At 42.3% G+C, this 20,499-nt stretch overlaps 1 protein-coding gene across 13 annotated transcripts in view; it reads right to left on the bottom strand.

Moving 5' to 3' along the window:
* agrn (agrin) overlaps window positions 1–20,499 on the bottom strand; it is a 247,383-nt gene that overhangs the window by 9,656 nt on the left and 217,228 nt on the right. For 10 of the 13 annotated variants that reach the window (XM_032521016.1, XM_032521015.1, XM_032521021.1 and 7 more), the window contains 14 exons: window positions 18,934–19,048; window positions 17,567–17,686; window positions 16,931–17,377; window positions 15,269–15,461; window positions 13,157–13,372; window positions 12,527–12,756; window positions 10,773–10,907; window positions 8,136–8,226; window positions 7,638–7,802; window positions 7,206–7,317; window positions 4,985–4,996; window positions 3,015–3,131; window positions 1,034–1,217; window positions 195–282 (listed from right to left, as the gene is read on the bottom strand). In XM_032521016.1, coding sequence (XP_032376907.1) covers window positions 195–282; window positions 1,034–1,217; window positions 3,015–3,131; window positions 4,985–4,996; window positions 7,206–7,317; window positions 7,638–7,802; window positions 8,136–8,226; window positions 10,773–10,907; window positions 12,527–12,756; window positions 13,157–13,372; window positions 15,269–15,461; window positions 16,931–17,377; window positions 17,567–17,686; window positions 18,934–19,048 — 2,225 coding nt within the window. The remainder of the gene's footprint in view (window positions 1–194; window positions 283–1,033; window positions 1,218–3,014; window positions 3,132–4,984; window positions 4,997–7,205; window positions 7,318–7,637; window positions 7,803–8,135; window positions 8,227–10,772; window positions 10,908–12,526; window positions 12,757–13,156; window positions 13,373–15,268; window positions 15,462–16,930; window positions 17,378–17,566; window positions 17,687–18,933; window positions 19,049–20,499) is intronic. The other 3 variants (XM_032521018.1, XM_032521023.1, XM_032521029.1) reach the window with 1 other exon arrangement.

Here is a 20,499-nt window from a genome sequence, read left to right as displayed (position 1 = left end):
GGGGAGAGTTATTAGCAAAGTGCCTAGTTCACCCTGAAGCCTAAGCACTGACGATATCATCAACACTGTCATCATCACAGCTTACCAACGGAGGAGATGGATAGACAGAGAGGTTATTTAGCTAATGGCTATTACAATGGAGATGTTGGATGACGCTGAATAGATGAGGATGCCCCCCTTGTCCTCTTCCTTACCTCTTTGTAACAGCGTTGTGGTACTCAATGAACGTTCGCCCGTCAAAGGCAATGGCCTCGGTCTCTCCGGCAGACTTCTCGTAGATGGCTGTGAAGGAGGGGGCAGGGGTGGGGGAACGAGGATGAGATCACACCAATCAATAAGACAGAGGGTTCAGTTTTCAGAGCTGAAGGCAATGGAGTGTGAGCAAATGGGACAGGGGGGGGAGTATTGGTGCTTTTGTAGTTTTAATTAACGTGAAAGGGACAGCCAGCCACACGCACAAGGTTAATGGCAAAGACAGCGACTGAGTATGTAAGACAGATCGGGCCAGAGAGAGTATATGTTGGGCAGGGTGACACGAAGATGATGAAAGGGATGTGCAACTCTTGAAAAGAGCTTTTCATGAATATTCAATTGACACGTTTCATCATTTTCATAACTGCTGCTTTAGTTTGAAATCAATACATAATTACCCTAACATAAAAGATACATCACATATCTTATATCGATTATTACTATTGGCAAAACGGAACACAATGAAAAGGTCTTTTTAGCAGAAAAAAAATGAGACGAGACGCTCATCTTCAATTGAGGAAAGCCATGAACAAGCTGTGTTACTTTAAGTATTGCTTATTTCAGTCCCACTCATACTACAATTTAAAAGAAGCGAAAAGCCAGCATTGCTAGTCACTGGCTTACACATAGACCAATCATGCTGATTGTTACAAAAATATTTGTGGTAACAAAAATATTAAAGCATCAAGATTGTCTGGCACTCTAACTTAAAGTAGGACAAGGACAAATGTAATACGGCTGTAAGGATAGACGTTAACAACGACTGGCCAGAGATACTCACTGTTCTGACAGCGTCCCCCTGAGAAACCGCTGAGGCAAGCACACTCGTAGGTTTCCAGCAGAGGGTTGCAGCGGCCGCCATTGTGGCATGGCTCCTGGGAACACGGGTGGTCCTGGAACGTGGCTATGTTGCTGGAGCGCAGGGCGTTCTCCTCTCGGAGGATGGTGGTACCCATCAGAATGATCTGGAAGCAGGAAACACAGAGTTTCTTTAATGCTTGAGAAATTAACGCTGATGATGTACTTACATAATAGAAGGCCTGCCTTACAAACATTAGGCATGGGGGTTGACAGATTTGGGCATTTACCAAGCAGTGAGGCTCTCACAAATATGCTATTGGTTGCATGGGACATGTAGTTTACAAACCTTGTGTGACCCATACTAGAGCCAGGATATCTTGGCCCCTGCATCTTTGATTTTCACCCTTCTTGTCTTGGATTTAATTTAAGTGCAATACTAAATCACTAGAGTAACACTTGAAATACCTCTTAAATAAATTGCCATTAAAAAATAATTAAGTTAAAGTTTGGATAAAGGCATCCTTGGGTTTTATCAGAACTGTGTGGTAGTGGTTGGATCAGATTTGATTCAAATATTTCTTAATTCTGTTGCAAAAAAATCTGTGACATCACTTTTTCTTTCTGAGCATTGCCCATTCAAACTAACGGGAAAAGAAAGGACAGAAATAAAAATACAAAAGACTATCATGTCAAATACTCAGAGCAATTCAAACTTTGGCAGACAGTTGCGTATTGTATGCTCTCCGCTAGTTTATTTACAGTAAAAAGCTGATTAAGAAAATATATTGTTAGGGTCTTTAATAGATTAGATATATACTGCATACGCCATTAGGGGCAAACAATACGGATGTGGGTCAGACATAAAGTCCCTAGAAGTTCAATTTGAATGTCTGAAAATACAGGCTAGATTTTTCTCTATCTTCTAGAGATTAGAGATTTTTCTTTAGATTTTACCTCTCTAACCTGCCTTCAGCTTAATCAGTATAACCACACACAGATCAGTGTTTATTTAATATTCTTGATATTAATAGTTTTTTACCTTTCTTTGGATGGTTAGCTTCATGAGTCTTCTCTTGCTTTTAAATCTCTTACCTCTGTTTTATTGCTTTTCTTGGCACGTGTATCTGATTTAATGGTTATCTCTTCAGCAAAACCCTTGAAGATGATCATTAGTTACCTTTCCCACTCTTGGTTGCTGTCTGTAGGAAAGCTTCAGTTATGGAAAATTGTGTTTTCTGCTGAATGAACATTAAACCTAATTATCACAACAGATCCTAAGAACAAACAACATACTTTGTACAGTAATGCTGTAGCTTCTGTTAAACGTGTTCTTCCTCTAAACATGAACTGTTACCACTCAGGAATGTGTCTCAGAGATTAGGTGTTGATACAACACACTTTAAACAGCACATCAAACTGAGAATACACACCGTCTTCCTCATAATTAACTATTCCCAACAGGCCGAGAAAGACAAACGCCACATTTAGCTTTTGATTTGCTCGAAACTGTCGAGGGAAAGTTTGCTGAGGAGAACTAATGACAAGTTTGTACAAACAGTAACATCCTGCCTTTGTTCTACTGGGTTATTTCTGGCACTCCGGGATGAGGTTTTTGCTGGAAAGTGGAGAGAAAAAAAACTGGAAGGCTGTCAGGGAAAGATCTTAGAATAGTGAAAGGGGGAGATTTCAAAATGTGTATTCTATTATTAGCGCATGCTAATCCAAATGAGCAGAGCCAGTGCCAGTCACAGTGTGAGCTTATAAGGGAAAATTACTAACATGGGGGTCTGTAGTATGACAGCTGGACAGCTAATAACTACTACTTAGGACACAACACAAGGGCCCTAAGTCATTAAAATAATATATATAGACACACACACACACACACACACACACAAAATCCAGAAGCAGAGCTAATGACACGATACTCTTACAAGAAACAGAGGCTTGTAAACATTTACCTTCTGGATTGTTCCCTTGAAGCCATCCGTGAGTGCAGCAACTCTTGCTAGTCGGCTGTAATCGGGAGCTCCGCCAACATAAAGCGACTCTTTCAGGTTAAGATCAACGTGCAGGTTCTGACGGGACACAAAGAGGTAAAGTGAGCTAGCGCTGTGCCAACTTGAAAAAAATAATGCTCCACATACTGTATCTCTTAAAAAATGCCCAATCTAATCTTTTCTGTACGTATCTCCAATTCCTCTCAGGGGTCATATATTCAGGACGTAATGGTTTATGGTTTCACTTTAGTGAGTGGAGTTATGTGTTTGTGTCCAGGGAGCATGAAATAAGTTGCTTCCTTTTAGTTGAGATATAAAGAGTGAGATTAATAAACCACATTTGCAGACACCTCACAGTTATATAGATTGTCCCATTAAAATAAAAAGGGGGTTATCCATATTGTAGCCGGCAGACGCTTTAACTGCACTCCCTCACTTTCTTTCCATGACAATACACTTGATAAATTACAACATAATTGATTTCTATGTTTCTCAAAGAGAGTGGTCAATTACCCGCGATCTGTGAGACATAAAAGAGACTACAAAGGAAAATCAGGAGAATGCTGGACTTGAGAAATGGATGGTTCTTAACAGAGATCTCTAATGAATGGCTGATCATAAGCACCGACCTTTAAAACAGTTGAGTGTGGAGACACACTAATTGCATTTCATTTGCGTGGCAGGCGGCTATGCAATTCGATTCTTTCCACCAAACCTTTGAAACAATTACTTTGCTTTAGCAAGATGTCCCTTCTCTCTTTTGCATGGAAGAGCCAGCCCACTTCAGAAGGAAGGAATTAATGATCTTTAGTCTATGTAGAGCAGTAATTGCCAGAGGGGTCAAGTGAGTTAATTGCTGGAAAAATAATGGAAGGGGCCAAATAAACAGGCTTTGTAAAGGCAAACTGGCACTGACTCGGATCTCTTTTAGAATGGGATTTGGAGTGCAGGAGGCAGCGGTGCTTGGCTGAAGCCCGGGGCTGTGTCACTGCAAGTTGAGCCGCTTCCAACAAAGACAGGGCAGGGACCTTGTACAAAGCTGGGGGACCCAGAGGTCGCCGGTGCCTCTGGGCTTAGCTAAAAGTTATGTCGACCCTACCACTCTGCAACACTCACTTACTCTACAGGTAAAGCTTACAGATTCCCCTGGACTTTTTGATCTTGTTTGAGATGTTACTTTAAAATGTGGTGCTTTAGAATTTGAGCACAGACTACTGACGTAAAGTTACGTTGCCATGACTCTAAAGTGAGATTTCATGCAATGAAATGTTCTGTTTGGTCTCACACAGGTAAAAGTCTGCACGGTGATGTTCAGTGAGTTGGTGTTTGTGTTGTTACGGGCGAGTGAGTGAGTGAGTGAGTGAAAGAGTGAGCGACTTTATAGAGGACTGTTCCTGTTTACAGAAGAAGTGAGAGCAGATGACAAAAGAACAGCTTGGCTTGACTTGGCACCTTACCGTCTCCTACGGTATATTTCCTCCCTACTGCTCGCCTCCCATGTCTTTGCTCTCGCTTTTACGACAGCCACGCTGCACTGGCGTGATATCCCCGCCTACGCCAGACTAATGAAGACATTTCTTTGTTGCTACAAACAATTGCCATCACAAAGATGACTGTCTTCTTTCCTTCTTTCCTCCCACCTTCTCACCCCTTTCCACCCCCACAGCAGATGGACCGAGGTGAAAGCCAAACCACGTTCTTTAAGAGCATCTCTACTTCAGTGTTGTTTATGTGTGTGTGTGTGTATGTGTATGGGTTTATGAAATGGCAAAGTTTTTCTACAGAACTGGCACCTTTAAAGCTGCCCGCAGCTCTGCAGAAGTACCTTTTTTTCTGTGCTGTTGTTGCATGGAGAAATGGGGGTGAGAGGACATAGTGAAGGACTCAAAATGAAACATAGGCTATGGTGTGAATGGGACTTGTCTCATTACCTTGCGTGATTTCTTATTTCCAGACAGCACATCATAGAGAAGGAAAGAAAATAGGGAGGAAGAGAGTTATTAGGGGAAGACTAGTAGGTGTCTGTGCCCAGAGAGGCATGCAGAGCCAGCAAGTGCAAAAGCCCACAAACACACGCTCACAGACACTCCCATGCACACACGCACACATACACACTGGGTACATCTGTAAGAACCTACACAACCTACAGCTGTAGTGTAGCACAGACAAGTGAGATTATATATAATATGAGAAATGTGAAGAATCTACTTTTTTGCACCTTTGCATCATATAACGCACTTACAACCAAAAAGCTTTGCAAGTTAGAGTTGTTCCGGAACCAGTATCGGAAAAGCCTCTGATTCTGCCCAAAATGCTAGTACCAGTAGAGTACAAGTATGTGAGTCTATGCACCGATCCGATACCACATAATTTTGCCAAGAAAAAATCTTCTTTAAAAGTAGTTTCTTTATCTTTTTTTCCATTATGACTGACCGTCAAACAAGATAATAAAACAAGGTTCTATGGCATTTATTCTCTGTTTGTCTCTGGTGTATTTGTTGTTTGTTTCACAAAAGAGTTTGACCAGAGCCAGGCCACACAACAATTATAGCATTATATCACATCCATACAGGTTTAGAAGTATACAGCTGTTAGAACATAATAATATGTATTTTTTTCTTAACACACAAGTATCGGATCGGTACTCCGTATCGGTCGAATAGTCAAGTTCAGGTGGACTCGAATGGAATCAGGAAGGGAGAAATGCTATCGGAACATCTCTAGTGCAAGTGTGAGTTCACACTTGTGAGTGAATACATTTCAGACAGTGAGTCTAAGAAGGCCATGCATGAAGCAGATGGTGCCATTAAGAAAAGATGAAAAGAAAAAGAACTTCATGGATGAGAGACTGAGTGCTGCCACTACGCCAAACCTCATTTACAGACTGCTGCCATTGAACGAAAGGGGACCGTACCTATGTGCCTTTAAAAGAGTGTACTTCATCAGGCTGGCAGCTAAGCATCTTTGATATGATGAACACTCCCAGCATGCAATATGTATCCATGCATGTGCCTGTGTTTGTGACCACCTTTGATACAATATTGGCTTCTTTAAGCAAAGAGTACTTTAACTCTCTCCCAGTTCTTAAAGCAGCAGGAGAGAAGTAGCTGAGAGCAACACTGGATGGGGTCTCTGCAATGAGCTTCATAACTAGTCTCAGCTCATCACTTGTGTTCCCCCCCACTCCTTCCCCACACATATTCGCTTTTCCCTTGCTCTCCTCTTTTAATACGATTTTCTGCCTCTGTTGCTGGGGTAAAACACAATTACGATACGGCCGATGGGAGGTAGTGGGGGGGAGGAGGACGACAGAGCAGTAAGAGAGAAAAAAAGACAGAGAAGAGCTTTGCGTCTTTGGGGAAGATGATGTGGACAGAGTGCATGTTCATAATCACAAATTACACTGTTTAATATAATTGGATGACTTACAGGCTTATCAAACTATTAAATCGCCTTCATTTGGAGGCATGTACCTGCTTCATTGGTTCAGATGCGGGGTCGAAGAGTTTCATTACGCCCTTCTCGCTGCTGCTGCTGTATCTCCTTTATCTGCCTCCACCTCCCCAGACACCATCTCAAAGGCTGAATTCATAAAATTGACGGTATACCCACAGTAAAAGCTACTTTTGCTTTCTGTATTTAACACCACATTATATCTCCAGTTCGTCAGCAAGTTGAAAGGCAGAGAGATTTTTTTCTTTCTTATATATATATATATATATATATATATATATATAGATATAAGAAAGAAAAAAATCTCTATATATATATATATATATATGTTTTTTGTTTTTTTTGGAATTACAGGACAGCTTGTCAAACTGGCCTTCTACATCTGGAGCTCTCCCTCTTACCTTGACGGATGTCAGGGAATAAAGGCATATTTTCAGCAAATCAAGCCAGCAGAACCGCATGGTGTGAAGCGGTGGGGAAAGTTTGCTGATTCAACTGTGTCTAAAGCAGCAAGTTGAACCGCCTCAAGAAGGGCAAAAAAAAGGAGCAAGAAAGCCAGAGGTTGTGGCGATGCCATAATAAGAGCATGCAGATGATCAGGCGAATACTTTATATGTGGCACAAGTAAGGCTTACCAACAGTAGATCTCACCCATCAGCCCAAGATAAAAATTACCAGGAGCTTGTTGCTCTTTCTTACCGGTGCCTCTCCTCGGACAGGGTCCTTCCTGTTCACCATGATCTCTCCTTTACGGTTGGAGCGCTCCAGGTTAATGGTGTTCCACACGTTCAGCTGGATTGCTTCCTTACTCCTGAAATAACACACACACACACACACACACGCACGCACGCACGCACGCACACACACACACACCACCACACACACACACACACACACACAGGTGAGTCATCTATAAGAAGACACAAGCTCATAAAACACAGTGCTGTGTTCAGTATGTCCTTCAACCTGTAGTATGTTCACATGCACCCCAAATATCTTTTTCATGTGTTGTCCGAACATTAGAAAAACATCTATATTTTCTTTATAAAATCTATTTCATTTTTCAGTTCAATGTTTATTTTCCTTAATTGTGTAAGTTAAACCCTCTGAGGACTATTAGATGATGCCAACCTGATGGTAGCGGGTCCCTTCCCCAGGTCGTAGCGGAACTCCAGGATGCCATTATTGAGGGACAGAGAGATGAAGTCTCCTTTTCCATCTGATTTTTGGCCGTTGTAGAAGATCAAACCGTTGGAGTCATTGGCCATAAGAATCACTGTCATGCTGACCTTTTGACTGCATGAACAGCACAAGCAAAGCCAGTATACACAGGCAAGAGTCAGACATACACAACTATACATACCCGAGGCTTAAACAAAGATGCTTGTTGCACTGGCTCTCTGTCTATATGGAAATTAGGTTGTGATACTGTATATTCTACATTCTTAGGCCTAGACAACAATGTGTTATATGTGTGACCAACATTGTCATTTCAGTTCAGGCTTAAAGAAGGCGACTCTGCCTTAGGCCCAGAACAAGCTTAACCTATGAAAACTACACTATATCTTGTGTTTAATAATACAAGCAAGTTGTAACTTTGTGTGTTTTATGCTGAGACATGGGACTTACCGCAGATCATGCCCGTAGAGATGGAGCCCCTTCAGCTCCAGGTAAGAGTCTCCGTTAAATAGTGGCATGTAAGCCCCTCTCCTCTCAGCCACTGGAAAAACAAAGAGACTATATTCATCCTCAGGTCCCTTTTTTTTGTTGCTGACAGAATTGAAATTCAGGGATAGTCAGTACATCTTTCAGGGGCCTGTCAGCATTATGGAAAGAGATGGATTTGTGTTTTCATAGCCTTTGGGATTAAGACTTATTCTAGACAGAAATTCAACAAAAAAATTCAAAAACCTTTTATGTCAGACTGATTACACAGCCCGCCACGGTATAACAAAGAACCTTTGGAGACATGTAGAGTTTAACACCACATTCGGGACCTATGAAATAATGCAGCTATTGTAATTTGGCAGGTCTTTTTACAAATTAATGTCTATGCGATGGGTTTGCTTCTGCTTGTCGTGTTTTTAGCTGTCTGGACTGATTAGGACAAGCACCGTGTCATCCTTCTAACAAGTGGCTTGACATTAAAAATCATTCAAGTGTCACCCAGGGGTATGCGTTTATGGTGTTGTTTGCAAAAACTACCATCACTCAGAGGCACGTGCCACATTAGACGCTCACGTACACATAAACACACACAAACTAACACGCACCTATGTAGCCGGCAAGAAAGCTTGTATTCGTAATTGGCTGGCATTAGCTAAGAGGAGTCAGGATGGGGAAGGCAGACGGAGATGAGAAAGCTAATTAGCTATTGTGCAGAAGACTGCTAATGATGATGGCACACACCATGGAGCAGTGGGGAAAATATCCTGCATACACAACCAGGATTCACACACTAAACTGAACTCTATTAGAGTAAGAGACCTGCTCAGGATATAGTTTCTTAAAGAGGAGTGTGGAGTTTTTTTTTTCTCGTTTTCAAAGTGAAAGCACCGCAATCAATAAGTCACCAGAGGTCCAGGCATTGGAATGATTCGAGCAACTAGAAAAATCCACATGACGTATGGGGAGTCGAGCCTGACGACCAAGGAAAGTTGGTCAAGTTAAACTTTACAGTTATTCTTTGCCGAAATGCAGCAGAAAAACAAAGCAATACTCAGGGAGCAAGTCCCTCTGGTTGACAGTAGGCTAATTTTGTATATATTTGAGTAATGCTGCCTAATTAGTACTTAGCAAAAATCAAAAATTGCAAAGGCAATAATAACAGCAGCTAAAATGTAAGTTTTGTCGGTTAAAAACTACCACCAGCTTGCAGAGTGAAACAAAGTCTCACTTTGTGCGGGCACGTGCGCGCACACACACACACACACACACACTTAACACACACACACACACATACACACACGTCCCTGGCTTAATGTAGCTAAGGAGCTGAATGTTAAACATTTCTGAGATTTAAACTCCCCCTGCACTTAGTTTTTCAAGGACTGGAGTCTCAGTGATCCTGCTATCATTACTAAATTGTAATGATTTACACAATCATAGAGTAAAAAGCACTAAGGAAAGTAGGTCATTCAACACTATCGGAACACCCTTGAGAAAAGTCCTTGATGGTAAATATTATAGCAGCGAGCTGCACTGACGGACCCTGGCAGTACTGAAATGAAAAACCATAGCTCAACTGAATGTGCGTACAAACTGGGTGACACACACTTAATATTACGACTAATTCACCTTCAGGCTTCTGATGAGTGGGCTGGAAGATACCTGTCTTTTCAACTGATCTCAGTGTAGCCCTCAGAGGGTTCGTCCGCCTGACTGCAGCCTTATCTGTGAGCTCCTGTCTGGGACTGACACTCTAGCTGACTGACGCTCCCATTAATCACCGCGGGCAGGTAGGACTGATGCGATTAGTCATCTCATTGATTCCAGTGAAAAAATAGCCTTTTGAAATGGGAGACGCTCTCGCTCACACAGCATTGATTTTGCTTCACCTCAATTTATTTTAATCACCTGCTAACTGGGACTTAGGGCTTGGAAGGATGCTTATTCCCATCTGTTTTTTCTAAATTCCCAGGGGTACAAGGGTGCGTGTTTCTCTTTTGTTAGAAATGTGCAGAGTATATTTTCCTATATTCACAGTTACATTCAGGACAACTTGTAAAAAGCCAGGGAGGGGAAAACAACATGGGTAGACTTCAGAAAGCGACACCACCAAAAATGCTAATGATGAATTTCTAAAGGAGCTGAGCCGTGCTCTGGTCTTTTACCCAACAGCGACCCGGTTCTGCCACGTGGAGCTTAGTAGCAACAAACACGTTTGAACACAACACCTGTGGGCGGATAGTCAGAGAGGGAGGGAGGGAGTGAAGGAAGGCTGCAACTTCGATGCCGCTTACACACTAACAAGCGTAGCCAAGTCGATGCGGTGAACGGCCCGATGGGGCCAATCATCTACCTCTCTTCTGCAACCATCCAAGCCTCCCAGCCTGAAGGCTCAAACCCCCACTTCTGTCTGCGTTTGATCTCCCTTTCCGATTCAGGTTGGAAGGTAATGTCAGAGAGCGGAAAGAAATAAAGAGCAAAAATTAGAGTAGGATGCTACTAAGCTGACTCCGGACCAGAACACTGGTTCTCCATGGTAAGCACTGGGGCCTGAAGTTATAAAGTTACACCAGGATATACAGTGTTTAATCTGATTACCTTTCTCGCAGTGCCTCCCTTCACGTCCCATGGGACACTCGCATTTGTATCCTCCCTCGGGCAGCGCCTGGCACTGGGAGGATGGATGGCACCTGTTGGGCTCGCATGGGTCATGGACATCAGCACAAGTTGGACCTAGACACACAAACACACACATATCCCCCATGAGAAAACCCCCCACGTTCTCTTTTATTCCATCTGAGAGGAGGGGGAGACTAAAAAAAAAGGAGAGAAGCGGGGTACGAGGATTTCCTCTGTAACAGAGGTCATTTTCTAATAGGATTTGGAAATATTACACGTCCAGATTAAACCACGAAGAGCCTCCCTGCCATGAGGCCATGTTTCTGGGCCAACGCAGACTGTGGGAAAGGCTCTGGAGTGTGTGGTGGATGATGGTTTAGCCCTCTGCCACAGCCCATCTGAATTCACCCGTCATTACTTTAGCAGTCAGAGCCTGTGGTGAGGAGAGCACTTTGATGAACCCCATCCCCGCTGTGCTCACAGGGCTCCCCCATTTTTTCCTCACTCTGTCTTTTGGAAGCTAGCTTTTATCCTTCCCTCAATTCTTACCTACCACAGCTCTTTTTCATATCTCTTCCTTCTCGACCATCTTTTTACTCTAATACTCTCTCACCCCACCCACTCATCCGGCTGTCCCGACATGACTTCCCTCTGACTACAACCCTCGCCACCCATTTATTCTTTCTTCTGGCATTCTGTGATCTGTCCCTCCTCTTGAGACCCGCAATCCTGGCCACATCCTAAAGTGACATGAGGAAAAAATTAACTTGAATGTGAGTCCGCAGGCAACAGTCCAATTCTCATTATCACCATTCATTTCACGGCGTGTTGCCAACACAACTTTGATCACAGCAAAGCTTCTCCAGAGTGGAGTGTTATTTTAACTTCTTCTCAGGCTTCTCAGCAACAACAAAACACAAAAAGTACCTCCTTTATAAAAGGCCATAATAATGTAAAGTTGATACTTTTATTAGTACTTACTTACTTAATTACTACTATTGATCCACATTTTAAATTCAAGGAAAATGGAAAGTGGTTGTTTTCCAAATCCCAAAGCTGCCCCCATGTGAGTATAAAATCCTTTACTGTTCAAGCATAAAAGTTAACTCTAACAATTAATTTGTTTGTGGTGTGAAACTTTCTGCAGCAGGCTGCGGTACAACCAGCAAGGGGCACGCTTGGCTAGGCACTGATGGTGTCTGCTTTCAGCTATATTCTCTCTGAATTGCTTGTTAGTTGGCATCTGCTGGAGGGATAAAAATAGCAAAAATGGATGTGGAAGTAGAGATAGGCCAAAGGCCAATCACTAAGCATTTGGTGGAAGTTTTCATGTTTTTTCTGTCAACATTTAATCTCTCATTTCTGTGTCGGACACACAGATTTAATGGTTTTGGTGTTTACTAAATGACTTCCAGCGCTCCTGCTGGGAGCATGAGTTACACTGTCAAAATAGGCTGTCAAGCTTACTTAGGATTTGTGAGTAAGTCATGACCACAGTGACTCCAAAAAGAGAACGCAAAGTAGAGATATAAACATAATTTTAACAAGGTGTTAGAAAAGTCTATAAATTTCACAAATGAACTGAAATCTTGTCTATTTATTTCCCTGCACCTACACTGGAATAAAACTCTCAAAATCCCATGACTGTCCAAAAATATCCCATGTATGACCACAAGAAACATCGCTGACCAGCACCGCTGCAGTACCGAAGCTTCCTTTTGTTGACATCTTACCCCAGAATCCTTTGCTGCACTTGCAGTGGAACATCTCTGCCTCCTTGACCTGGCATGCAGCGCCGTTGTTGCAAGGATTTGGCTGGCACGGGTTGTTGCCACATTCACCAACGCCGCTGCCGTACAGACTGTCACCCTCGCTCTCCTGCAGGTTGAGCACCCTGTTGTTGACATCCAGCAAGCGAATGCAGCCCACCAGACCTGTGGCCACCGCGGTCCTTTCCCTTACACTGAACAATGGGGAAAGAATTTCATGTCTTTTAATGTCTTCTTTTGAACACGTGTCAGAACGTGACACAGCCTGCAGTTCCAATCATTACACTACCACCTAATAACAATGAACTCAGGCATAAGAAGATGCTATGTGTTTTATGCCGTATAATATTGCTGATACATTTAGCAATATACCTTGATATATTACAAAAAGGGATGAGATTGAAGAATAGACTTTTCCATAATCTCATTAACTGTTAAATCATTTACCTACCTACAATTTTTTACAGTATATTGACATGATTCTCAAGTAGAGTCCTATAAAACCAATGGATGATCCAAATTTAATCCCAAAAGCATCTTCTTACTATCAAGTAGTGCCCTGAATGTTATTACACTGTAAACAGAAAGTCTTACTCCTGCTTCATTTCCTCGGGCACTCCCCCGATGAACAGGTCGGTGTCGAGGTTGAGGCCGTCTGTGCCGCGTGGACTTTCGCCCTCAATGTGTGGCTCGTTGTCCACGCTGAGCATGGCGTTGCGCCGGTTGCGAGTCACTACCAGCTGATGCCAGCGGCCCTGATTTATTTGTACTTTGCTCACCACTGTGCCTGTACCCGAACCTGTGTTGAACCTGAGAAGAGGAGACACAAAGCATGTTCATTCAGTCTACTTTATCCAACAATAACTTTATACCTGTATCGCACTTCACGTTTGGTCATTTTCACATAATATGTTTGTTTCTTATCGATCAGTGCCTAATGACTAGAAGAAATCTGCTCAGATTTAATGAGACAGAAAGGGATGAAAGAGAGAAGGTACAAGACTTTCCATTTGGGATTCGGAACTATGTGACTGGAATGTTACTCACTTAAAAAATTGTCTTCACACCCTCTTTTTAATTAAACCTTTTATCTAATGAGGTTTTGTTGAGGAAAAGGGCCATATCATCACAGAAAAGAGCTGTCGTGTATGTGCACCCACACATATGGTGGTATTAGCACAACCTGAGAGCAATTATCTGCCACAAATAATTAGTTCTTCTCCCCACGTCTTGGATTTGCAGAGTTGTGGGTGGTAATCTCACAGCTGTATTTTGGGGACTAAGGCAGAGCTCCATTTGAAAGCAAAAGTGACTAATGATGCACTTTAGTTTGCTATTGATTTCACTTTAAATAAAGAAATCTAACCTGGCCAGGTTGAGAGAAACTGAAAGGGCTTCAAGAGGTCGGGGGGAAACACAAGACCCAAAAGATAAGAAAAGCGGATGGTGTTTGAAATAATCAGTCCAAAACATACGCAGTGCAGAATCTCTAATTAGTCCATTTGTGTCTTTTCTGAAGATGCTGCCTTACCCAGAATGATTTTTTATGCATACAATTCCACTGTGGGGAAGAGATGAAAACTTAGTGTTTCTGGCAGGAAAACGGTCCAATTTTAAAAAGATTGTACAAAACCTTTAGTTACTGTCAGCCTACTATGAGCCTTAACAAATCATATTGTTCAAATCCTGTTACACGTCGATCCTAAAGGGGCACAAACCCAATTTTACACGTCACAGTCAATTTACTAGTCACAAGGAGTGATACTGAGCCCAGGTTTGAGCAGACAAAACTTAAACTGAAAGCTTGAAGATTGAAAGATGTGGGTGATCCTCAGGCAGGCCGACAGGGTGTAACAAATACACTATAGAGGTGCATTATGGGAAGCATGGAATCTAGTGTTTTTGGTGTTGGATCTATACTACCTAAAAACAATTAAAGGTAATTCCTCATATTGCTTAAAAATCCCAGTATTGCCAAAAAAGAAGTCAAACTTTATAACCTGTAATAGCCTAATGCAACCAAATATGCAAAGTATAATAACTGTAATATGTAAGGGTATATACAATATAAATGACCTAAACCTCTGTTTAAATGATATAGTAAAATCTCAGGTAGTTGAGGAATTTCTTTTGTCTGACAGGATATATTGTCATGTCCCCCGACCATAACCTTAATAACCATATTCAGATTCACATCTTTATATATGTATCAAACAATGTGATTCTTATCAGCCCCGACTGGCACAATGTAAATACACGCATGCACGCACACACACACACACACACACACACACATATATGTGATTAAAAATGACATATCAAATGCCAAATGTGGACTTCCTGCACATATTTCCGCACATATGTTCCCACCATCTGTAAACGTGATCAAGCAAACAGCTTATTTGCAAGTTTGAACACATTTCTGAATGCATGCCTTCAAAGCCTTAGCCTGCAAATCTGTCAAGAAGCTTCTGTGTTTTTTTAAACATTTTCTGGCAGTGATGTTTTCAACATATTTACTTGCTGTGATTATTTGCCTCATTATCTTCAGTGCTCTCTATTTGTTTTATTCGTATCTACATCCTCTCTCAGCTGCTGCTGCAATGACCCTGTTTCCCCGGCGGGGATCATTTAAGTTTCATTGAATTTAATCAAACAGAAGCAGCTGATGAGGCGGTCGCCTCTCTTAACTCTCACAGCGCTCACCTGAGCTCCACCTTGCCGTTAACCAGAGCCAGAGATATGAAGTCCTTCTTGCCATCCTGGCCGTTGTAGAGCAGGATGCCGGTCATCTCGGATGCTCTGAACTCCATGGCGATGCGGACCGTGTGATACGCACTCATGGTTGGGAAAGCCAAGTATGATTGGCCTCCAAAGGACGGGATGAAGTACTTGATCACTGTGGAGGAATTAAGACAACATGCCAATTCTGTCATTACTACATGATTTGCTTTATCGTTACGCAACAGGCGTAATGTGCATATTTAAGTGTGAGTGGAGTTGGTGTGTCACTGGCTCTTGATGAGAAATAAGCCCTTCTGTCAGTTTATGTCAGGAATGAAGTTTTTCCAAAATGCTTGACAAGTTTATCAAAAGGGGAAGGTCATTAAGAGAAGCTTACTTGCACGCAGGCACGCAGGCATGCGCACACACACACACACACACACACACACACACACACACACACACACACACACACACACACACACACACACACACAAACCTTTGTTTTTCTCCCACTCAACAATTATGATTATTATCATCCATTTTCTCCCGCCGGGCTCCTTTTCTCTCTGTCCATCTGTCTTTCTGTCCGCTCTCTGAGGAGAATGGCAGCTGATGAGCTCCTTCTTTTCTAATGACTTGATTGATCTGGGGGAGACTGGCGTGCAGTTTGCGTGTGAGCGTAGCTTCATTTAGCCACTATAACTCAAAGACACACACTGATTCTCACCAGCTAATCCCCATCAAAGCAATTACTGTCAATTATCTTAAGATGCAGCTGCGTGAGGTTGCTCCTCAGCCTCAAAAATCCCAAAGTAGGGTAAGAGGGACGTAACAAAGGAGTTGTGCTTCTCAAGAAGTTCTCCCTGATTTATGATTTTCTCTGTAGTGCTGATTGGATCCTGTGTTGCCTTTGGTGAACGGCTGCCATTGGTTGCTTACTTCTGAGGTGTTGAACCTGTCTGAATCACTTGAGATGAGTTTGTGCAGCCACCGAGCACAGATGTGTCTGACTCAATCACACGTAAACTCGTTGTCAAGTTTTTAAAAAATCCATTATAAAACTCTGGTTGCTGTTGTCTTTCTAAGCTTTATATGACCCAAGAAATCCACGTCCGTGACTATATAACATCACTTTTACATATTCCAGCACTAACTGAAAATTATTACTCACCAGCTACTTAGGGTGTCACTTTGCAGCTACTTTGGGAAGCTACAATTAAACAAAACAAAAAGAATATATCTCTTATTCTCTCCAAATTAAAAGTAACTTTCCTATATTATATATTTTTTTATCATAATGGTATGTTTCTGCTAATGTATAAATAAATTAAAGTACTTGAGGATGTGGTTAGCAGTGATTATAGAACAGCTAAAAGGCACGATTGGCACAATGAAAAATTGAGCACCCAGAACCCTCCAAATTACTGTAAACGTCAGCCTTTGGTGATTTCTTTGTAAATGCTAATTGCAATAGTACAAAACTATGAAGAAAGTCTGTTCCAGCTCATTTTCTTAGTTGAATTTGAAATAAGCTGCTTAGACTTTTGATCTTTTGAGAGTAATAACAAATGTGGAGGAAGAAAATACTTTTCTAATATATATTAAAAAAATAAATAAATAAGAAGCACCCGGACGGCTCACCCTTCTCACACACGGAGCCTCCTCGCCCAGCGGGGCACTTGCAGCTGAAGTCACTGCCGTCGTCCTCGCAGGTGCCCCCGTGGAGGCAGGGGTGGGAGCCGCAAGGCTTCTGGGCCTTGTGGTGAAGCTTGCCCCTAACATGGGCAACAGTGGTGGCTGGAGGCAGGGCCGTCGTGGTGATGGCTGGAATTGTGACGGCTGCCGTGGTGGCAGCGGGTGTGGTGACAGCTGCCGTGGTGGTGGTGGTGGGTCGTGGTGTGGTGACCGGCGCGGAGGCTGTGGTGGTACGTCTGCCATTGTAAGGCCTGCGGGTAGTGCCTGGTGGGCGACGTGTGATGTACGGGGAGGTTGTTGAAGGCCTGGTGGTGATGCTGGTGGTGGTGGGAGCAGCTGTGGTTACTGACGTGGTGGTGGTGGTAGTGGTGGTGAAGAACGGGGAGGAGAGGCCTGTCAATAAAGCCCGAAATAACAATAGAAATTAGACAAAGAAAAAGAGACGGTAAAGTATGTTGGGCCAACGGTCCTGAGATTTCCTGTTCCGTAAAGCCTTTGATAAATCACCTCATGCATATCTTAAAACCCCTTTTCATTGTATTAATCCCCACACACTCCTGACACAAGTCCATACTGTATTACCATAATTGGTAAAGCGTATATTCTCATCCTCCGGCTTCTTCACGGCGATGCTGGTCTCTTTAGAGGCCTTCAGCTGTTTCAGCAGGGCTCCTTCGATGTCCTCCACCGTGTATCTTGTATCTACAACAAACAAGAGGTACACCCACTCAGGACAAGGCCTCTGAGGAGCACTCCAAAGCAAATACAGTACTCCCCCTATTTTAGCGGAACAATGGATATATATCAGAAAAGCCTGTGTATGACAGGTGGAGGATCTCCAGGGACCACTTATCCTCCACCTGCCGCTTGTCCAGCTTTTATTCAGGATGAATCGCTCTGATAACGTTCACTGCAGATGTTTGCTTTACAGGCCACGGAGGAGCGCCGCTAAACATTGCCCTGCACGAAGGGTGTGAAGGACACTAAACGATGCTCATAAAAAAGAAAGAAGGGGGAGGGTGGGGTTTTGTACAGTACAAAAGGAGTTTAAAGGCCCAGTTATTGCGCCAACAATATAAGTGATATTGTGACTACAGCCTAAGTGATGTATCAGTAACTACTATTGAGTTGTTGTCTAGTGTTTGATCCTGTATTAAGACAATCAATTTGAGAGTAACAGCAAGTTCCATTCCAGTTGTGGATTTTGTTGGGCACAGTCCTGTTTTTCAATATCAAATTGTGTCTTTACTATAATGAGCCAAATTAAAAAATAAGTTGAATGCACTCAGAGAGTGCATATCTCTGCAAAGGATACACAATCTTCTAAATTTGTTGTTTTAATAATAGAAAAGTTTTAAACGTGCATATGGCTCTGGATTGGAAAATCATAATTTCTTTGAAGAAAAAAAAACTTTATATCCAGTTAATGTTTTAAAAAAGTATGACTGGAAATAAGCATACTTAAAGATTTGAGTTTTCAGGATCACTCTCAGTGGTGATGTGCAGCTGCAGAAATAAGTTTTAAGAGCACTGTGTGGAATATTCAAAATAGTATCCAAAAATGTTAAGCCGTAAATTTCGTGAGCATGGAATGAAATGTGTAGGAGGAGTAATGATTTACGAATACAGTGCTAGACCAAGGAATCCAGGGGAGAACACATTTTGCCTCTCTGCCTTACAGCCCAGGAGATACGAGACTTTAAAAATGGTGATATGGTGGCTTATTCTGCATAAAAAAAGTAATTAGGTCTTCCTTGGCCAGTGGCCTAACTTTTATCCCAATTTCATTTAATTCAAGTGCGTACTTTTTTGAGACATTCTGCTTGCCTAAAAACAAAGGGGAACAAACCATAATTGATTCCAAATGCATATACCTCTATATTGGCAACCATGCTTTTTATTTCATTTTTTATTTTTTTTTATTTCTGCTTTCTACAAAGATCTCTCACCTGGTTTAAAATGGGCCTCCACAAATGCCAGGATGGAGTTGCTGGGCGCCAGGTTCCGGACACGAACGCTCATAAAGTCTTTCTGCACCTCCGACTTCCTGAATAACTCATTGAGCTGAGGAAGAGAGACAGAAGGAGAGTGGGTAGGAGGAGAGAACGGACGGAGAGAAGAGATGATAAATGAGGCTGGAAATGAGCTCTACGCTATCATAGCAGCGAGTCCAATTCCAGAAGACTGCACTCTATCTCCAAGGAAGAAAGACTGCCTCTTAAATTGGGGTGCAGAGAAGAAACCTATCGGGTGTGGGTGCACAAATTGACATTTAGCTGCAGCCGTGGCATTAATTATAGAGACAAGTTTTCAGGAGGAGCAAAGATAAATGTCGTGCAACCCTGACATGTGCTCCTGATTGGTTTCGCTTCTGATGCCCCCGCTGTGTGTAAGTTGTTAACAGCCAGAAGAGCTCCATGAGGAGGTTTGACTACAATGTTTTTTTAAGCCGACAAGGTAATAACGGCAGTAGGGCTGTAAATGCCTTTAGCCACTCAAAAAAATCTAGGCCAAAATTTTATCTTAAAATTTGACAATGTGTATGCTAGAACTGAAACTTTATACTCAATGTTTGCCCATAATTCTGTTATTGTCAACGTGTTGGTGGATTAATCACATTCACACACTGAAAAGCAACAAGAAACGAGACGACAATTCGCCGCCTCTTCCTTATTTCAACTGCTGGCTAAAAATCACAGGAGTCACAGGGCCTGCTAACCCACTTTATTGGAGCATCCTCTGAGTGGCTGCTTCCATTTTTTCCACTGAGCGCTCCTCCACACGCCCCATCTGCATCTCGCTGACTTTATTAAAGCAAATCATTGTCCAAAATATTTGAGACAAATTCATCGCAACTTCTTGAGAGTTGTGGTTACTCTTTACATTTACATGACATTACATTTCGCTTATTTGAACAATTTCGTACCGTTCCAGTCAGAGTAATACAGTCACTGATTGTGTAGTTCGCCCGTTTTTGTTAGGTTATTGCACAATCACATAAGGTTTAATGCGCTGCAACCAGCTGTCTGCAGCAGAGTTACCACATCAACAAGGTTTTTGCAGATTCCGTTTATTATAACGTTTTTAAGACACTAGCAAGAGAGCACCAATGCAAGAGGCTGCCGATTCGATTAGTGACACTGATGATTCAGTACACTTAATTCAGCTTGAGGATTCAGATTATTTCCTTCATGTACTAAACGCCTATAATTTGTTGGCTGAGGTATGACGGCAAAGTAGATGGGTCAAAAATAAAATCTTCTAAAGCTGTCTTAGGCATGGAAATGCTGGACAAGCTCTCCTGTGGACCTATAAACCTCCTGATCTTTCTTTCCTGTCTTTCTCTGGCATATCCTAATTTATTTACTAATTGTAACCGATTGCTAAAGAAATGTGCTGCGGCTTGATTCTTTGTTTGTGTGCTGTATATCTGTGTGTGTACTTTGTGTTAGTCTGTGTGTGTGTGTGTGTGTGTGTGTGTGTGTTTGTGTGTGTTAAAAGATGAAGTGGAGGTG

This window comes from Etheostoma spectabile, chromosome 7, assembly GCF_008692095.1.
Source record: "Etheostoma spectabile isolate EspeVRDwgs_2016 chromosome 7, UIUC_Espe_1.0, whole genome shotgun sequence".
Taxonomy (NCBI): Eukaryota; Metazoa; Chordata; class Actinopteri; order Perciformes; family Percidae; genus Etheostoma; species Etheostoma spectabile.
The sequence above is the reverse complement of the archived record's forward strand: the minus strand, read 5'-3'. Positions and strand labels throughout refer to the sequence as shown.